General features: G+C 37.2%; 2 protein-coding genes across 2 annotated transcripts; one reads left to right on the plus strand and one right to left on the minus strand.

Annotated features, from left to right (window-relative positions):
- Positions 1 to 1,055: 1,055 nt before the first annotated feature.
- rpl19 (ribosomal protein L19) lies at positions 1,056 to 3,236 on the plus strand. The gene is made up of 6 exons (XM_056753868.1): positions 1,056 to 1,124; positions 1,948 to 2,054; positions 2,135 to 2,257; positions 2,378 to 2,498; positions 2,698 to 2,808; positions 3,040 to 3,236. Exons 1-6 carry the CDS (start codon positions 1,120 to 1,122, stop codon positions 3,161 to 3,163), a joined length of 591 nt encoding a protein of 196 aa, XP_056609846.1. The 5' UTR covers positions 1,056 to 1,119; the 3' UTR covers positions 3,164 to 3,236.
- Positions 3,237 to 4,103: 867 nt separating this feature from the next.
- On the minus strand, positions 4,104 to 6,010 carry bckdhbl (branched chain keto acid dehydrogenase E1 subunit beta, like). The gene is made up of 5 exons (XM_056753867.1): positions 5,731 to 6,010; positions 5,564 to 5,649; positions 5,152 to 5,475; positions 4,772 to 5,065; positions 4,104 to 4,681 (listed from the first exon to the last, which is right to left on the minus strand). The coding sequence occupies exons 1-5, from the start codon at positions 5,736 to 5,738 to the stop codon at positions 4,350 to 4,352; spliced, it is 1,044 nt and encodes a 347-aa protein (XP_056609845.1). The 5' UTR covers positions 5,739 to 6,010; the 3' UTR covers positions 4,104 to 4,349.

The following is a 6,010-nucleotide window of genomic DNA, read 5'->3' on the forward strand; positions in this document are numbered from 1 at the left end:
CAATGAGATGGATGATGGAGCATGATGAGCTCTTTTACCCCCCCCCCCCACTATACATAATGGGCGTTGATTGTTGCTTCGTATGAACTTAATATATGACCACACCCTTTCCTTTGTGCCCTTTCCTCAAAATAACACTTTAGTTGTCATATTGACAAAACTGATTAATAATTTTATGGTCTGTTGCGCGTAGAATAACAAAAAAAAGTGCCATAATATTGTTATCTTGATTTTTTTTACCATAAGTAATGTTGTTGATTATATACGAAATATATTGTTTCTCTTTCCCATAACTTCAATTCTTTTTTTTCCAAGATAAAAAAACTGTATTGAATGATGAAACAAATTTTACATCAACGCACAGGAAAAAATAACTCTGCACAAATATAGATTTAGATAAAAAAAGGTATAAAGTATATATGTATGTATATACATATCAATATAAATAGAAAAGAAGCAAAGTATTGAAGACAGTTCTCACTGAGGGTGACATGATGCTGTCATATAGTGTCAGTTTGTGTGTGTTTTGTCAGTGTTTTGTTGTGTTGTACTGTGCTGGTTGTTCTTTTGTCGTGGCAGGACTTCTCATTTCTTGCAGCTAGGTTTGATCTTAGTTCTTATTGTTGACAGAAACGTATTTTAAATCGGGTCCTCTTTTACTAAAAAAGCTTAATTCTCGCAACTTTAAACATTATAATGTGCTTCACTTTGACAAAATGACTCGACGCTTTTAATCCACTATAACCAAACTAATATTAAGTCCTATCACTCTCTCCATTCAAGAGATAAAACACTGCCCTCGTGTGGCCTATTTTTAAAACAGCAGCTGGCAACAAGCGCCGTTTGGATTGTACCACTCCTGTATTCGCGGGAATTGTTGCGTTTTTAAAGTACATTACCGGTCCACATGATAATACTATTAATTGAATTTTAAAAGAATAAAATGTTAAATATGAATATTATAAGTATATGGAATACTTTATTAAAACAATTGTATCCAATTAACACACTCAAATGATATATGTAATAAAAGCTACCCCCTCTTCAAGATGATGACGACATAAACGTAGGCTCTCGACACGCTCTCTGTAGCCCTTTTGCTACGACCAACTTTCAGCCATGAGGTAAAAATCCAGTCGTGCTTTCATTTTTCCGTCGTATTGATTTACTTATGCTGTTATTTTCAGCAGTAACGCGAATTTAAGCGAATTTAAGTAACGCTGTACTTTTAGGTCAAATGTTACGCTCCGTAGGAAGACGTTGTGTGCCGTAGTGTATCGCAGCGCGTGCCATGGACTGGATCGCCATGTTGTTTCAGATTGTCATATGTGTTGCGGCACCATTTAAATTCGTTTATGTCTTAAATACCAATGATCAAAATGATCAAATCGAGTTTTGTTGCACTTACAATTATGTATTAAAAATAACAATGTTCCTGTTTCATGTCTGTTCACTTCAGTGGTTATTGGACGTCGGGTAACGTTAGACATTAACATGCCCAGACGAGCCCTTCCATAGACATCTATGGTTATTCGTGATATTCTGATGGATTTATACGAATAAACGTTTATATTGTCTCCTGATAGATCTTTAATTTAAGATTATATGACAGTTTTGCGAGTTAATAATTCAGTAGAATTAATTTGCATAAAAAATATGTATCCTTGTTTGGGCACAGTGCGAGCAGATTATACTAAACGTTAAACTTGTCGTGTTTTATTGTTGTTTTAATGAAACCATTTTAAGGGTCTTATTTGCTTTGGATAAAAACTTAAATATTGTTATTGAAAACGTGTTTTCTTTCCATTTAAATGACTAAATTTAGTATTAATATTCACATCAATACTTAAGTTTGGTCTGTTAAACAGAGAGATATATTTAGCAGGTACTGGGATGATCTATTTCTTCTAAATGCTAATAAATGTTTTGTTTTTTTACGCTTTCTAGTATGCTCAGGCTTCAGAAGAGGTTGGCATCCAGCGTTCTGCGCTGTGGAAAGAAAAAGGTCTGGCTGGACCCAAATGAGACCAATGAAATTGCCAATGCCAACTCCCGTAAGCATTTAGGATGACCACAAAATTCCAATGTTTTAAAATGGGCAATTGTGATAAGGTGTTCTTATTTGAATCCCCAGGGCAGCAGATTCGTAAGCTGGTGAAAGATGGTCTGATCATCAAGAAGCCGGTTGCGGTTCACTCTCGCTCGCGATGCCGCAAGAATACGCTGGCACGGCGGAAGGGTCGTCACACGGGCGTTGGTATGTACCAAACAACAATTTTATATGATTGCCAGTTACAGGAATAAAAAGTTGAAATACCTACCGAATGTACCACCTGCTGTTTTCCGGGCGTGTTTTGATTGCCGTGTTTCTGTGCAGGTAAGAGAAAGGGTACAGCAAACGCACGTATGCCAGAAAAGGTGGTCTGGATGAGTCGCATGCGTATTCTGCGACGTCTTCTGAGACGTTACAGAGAGTCCAAGAAGATTGACAGGCATATGTAAGTCCTCCACATAATGTATCCTAAAACCTAAATGCTCAAATTTAAGTCCAGAAATGAGCGGCTGTATAGCAGGCTTTGTTATGAATGTTGTTTGAAACATTCCAATTATGGCAAAACAGAACACTTTGTGAGATTACATACTATGGCTGAAGACCCACAAATAAATGCATATATTTGTCCACATTTCTTCCATCAGGTACCACAGTTTGTATTTGAGGGCAAAGGGCAACGTGTTCAAGAACAAACGCATCTTGATGGAGCACATACACAAGCTCAAAGCAGACAAAGCCCGCAAGAAGCTCTTGTCGTAAGTACCTGAACTACATTATAATGGCTGATGAAGGAAACATGCAATTTAGTTTGCACAATGACAATTCGTTTTTCTGTTCCATTTCATTACACAGTGCACTCAGTTATTTGTTTTTTTGATGAGATTTGGTTGTAAATATAGATATGTATTTATTTAAAGATCCTAATAATATTTTTATTCTGCTTTAAAGTAGACCGAAATAAATCTGTGTGTCCTTTTATCATTTAGTGATCAAGCAGAGGCCCGTCGCTCAAAGACACGCGAGGCAAGAAAGCGCCGTGAGGAGAGACTGCAGGCCAAGAAAGAGGAAATTATTAAAACTCTTTCTAAAGAAGAAGAGACCAAGAAATAAGTTTCTTGTTTGTAAGAACAATGGTCTAAATGATTGTCCAAATGTTCTAATAATAAATACACCATTTATTACAGCTCCCCAGAGTCCTTTGGTTTCCTCCGCAGTAGTTTACCCAACACAGAGATAAAATCTAGTTTTTATTGATCATCACCAACATAACTCGCAGGATTTTAAAACGTAATACTATCAACGCATAAATGAAAGGGCTGCATAGTCTGAAACCGTAATATTAGTTTTATTGTAATTAAGTTTACAATTTTTGCTTTCTCCAGTGAACTGTAGGGAAACCTGTGTTACTGAGATTTAGCTCTCATCCTGCAGAAACAGATGTTGGGTAATCGGTGGTGGTAGAAAGCTTTGGTACTGCGAATGGGTTCTAAACAACATAACTATCAGAAATATTGTGCATACAGTCACCAAAACTACATTTATCCTGTCAGTGTTGTAAGGTTATGGCTAATGTTAAAGAATATAAGGAACATCAGTAGACCGTCTGCTAAATATGATTATGATAGAGATGGAAATTTAGGACAAATGACCAAACACACAGAATGTCATTGCAATGAATCAAGCATTTGCAGGCCTCTGAATGTTTATCTTAATTCACAAGTTACTGGAAATATTTCAAAAGATTTTCTTGATTTTTTTTTTTGTGTTGATTAACATTTGATTAAAGTAAATAAATCTGAGCAAACAGGAAACAACGACATATATTTTACAATATATAAACTTCAGGGCTCAGACAGTACGTGGGGATGTTTGACAATTTAGCACTAGCAATCCCTGTTTACAAGATAATGTATTTACAAGAAAGTGTATCCAGAGCACATTAAACAGATTCTTAGTTCCTAAGATTATAACCATTTTTGACGAGTCGAATTTACCGAAATGTCTGACAATATTTAAATCACCTAAAACAAAACCGCAGACTACAAGTACAAACATCTCTAAATGCCAGTTTTATTAAGAGAAACGGTTCTTACACATATAAGAACATTAAGATATATGAAACATGTCAACAAAGTGTATAAATACATAAGATTGTTAAAATGAATGTAATCCTCAAATGATTCACGCAAAATCCATATTCTTAAATCAACCAATATTGTCTTTGGAAATCAGGACGCTTGTCATATGCCCCTCAACTCACTCTGAATATAAACCCTAATGATCTCTACACTTGTTTTTATTCTGTGTCTGGATCTGGATTACCTTCGAAAATCACAGGGATTTCATTTGACTGATCTGGAATACCTTCAAAGATCACTGGAAGGGTCATATTTGCCTGACCAAGCTCATTTGTAGCGATGCAAATCACAGTCCCGATCCTGCCAAAGTCCTCAGCAGTTATCATGAAGGTGCTGCTTACAATCATGTGACCATCTGATGCTATGATGCTTTTGTCCTGCAGAAGGGGCCAGTGAATATCAGGCAAAGGCACACCCTGACTAACACACACACAGGTGAGAAGATCCTGCTGCTGGGTGCATGCAGAGCTATTCAGTATCTGAGGCTCAGCTGCAAAAACATACAGTAAACGAACAGTTACAAACAGAGGAAGTTACATTGTAATGAATAAAAAGAGATGTTAAATATTACTGTACTTACAGTGAACTGTTAAAGAAACGGAAGCACTGGCGGTCAGATTTTTTCCAAATGTAACCTCGCATGTGACCTCTGCTTGGTGGTCTTCAGGCACAGGTGTGTAAAGAAGCTTCTCAAAGTATTTTAAAACTTTATCTTCTTTCAGTCGATGCCTCTGGGGAAAATATTGTTTTGATCTGAGCCCCTTCCAGGTTATTTTTGGATCACTAGCAAGACAGAGATCCGAAAGACTGCAAGTTAGAACTGTCATCTTTGTGGCTACCATGACGTCGGAGCTTAGACTGATGTTCATTTTCACTGTATGGGAAACAAGCATTTTTAAGCAGATTCATTCCATGCACATCTTCCAACAATTTAAACTCTTTCAGCCTGCAGATACATACCAGCAGAGTAAGATACTTGAACCGTTTCAGGAAATATGTGCCTTTCATTTGTTGCTAATTTTAACATGAACCCATATTCTTCAGTTCTGTCCAGTCCGATGAGGTCCCACAGAATAATGCTGCATTCTTTAAGTGTAGAAAGTGCTCTCGACAGTCCGTTTGTTTTCTCCACCTCTTCTGGGCCGAGGGGGGACTCCGGGCTGCCTTTAAACCAGATCTCAATGGCCATGTATGCTGTTGGTAGATCAGTAAATCCACACGGGATCTGGGCACATCCTGCTGCTGCAGTTATAAACTTCTGTTCTAGATGCAATTTCAAATGACCTGCATACAACACGTAGCATAACAAAATATCAAGAAACACTAAGAAATTGGTTTGCAAATTTTTCACTGAATCATTATTTAATCTCACCACCATCCTCAGCAAAGCACCCATTACTTGATCCTATCCACATGTGAAGCACACAGAGCAGAACCAGACCCACTGAAAACTTCATCCTGCAGCGTTTTTAAATACAATTGAGATTTTACATTTCATATAACATTTTGATTATAAAGGAAAATCATACATTTGCCTACCGTTGCATCTTTCATGTGTCAATTTTGATCACCTCGGGTTGCTTTAAACCTAGATACTTCGCTCCCTGTTTCTTAATGCGGTACAATGTGCTGGAGAACTTTGCGTCTTGCTTTTAAAGGAAGAACTCAAGTTTCCCAATAAATAACTGGGCCTGTGAGCACATTTTTTCTGGTGCATACCTCAATAAATCAGGACTTACGTAAGCGTGAGGAAAACAGACTTTTCTTCTTACTCAACCTTCCAAGATGCATGTCACTTGTGAAATGAAATCACATTTTG

This window comes from Triplophysa dalaica, chromosome 7 (genome assembly GCF_015846415.1).
Source record: "Triplophysa dalaica isolate WHDGS20190420 chromosome 7, ASM1584641v1, whole genome shotgun sequence".
NCBI classification, from domain to species: domain Eukaryota; kingdom Metazoa; phylum Chordata; class Actinopteri; order Cypriniformes; family Nemacheilidae; genus Triplophysa; species Triplophysa dalaica.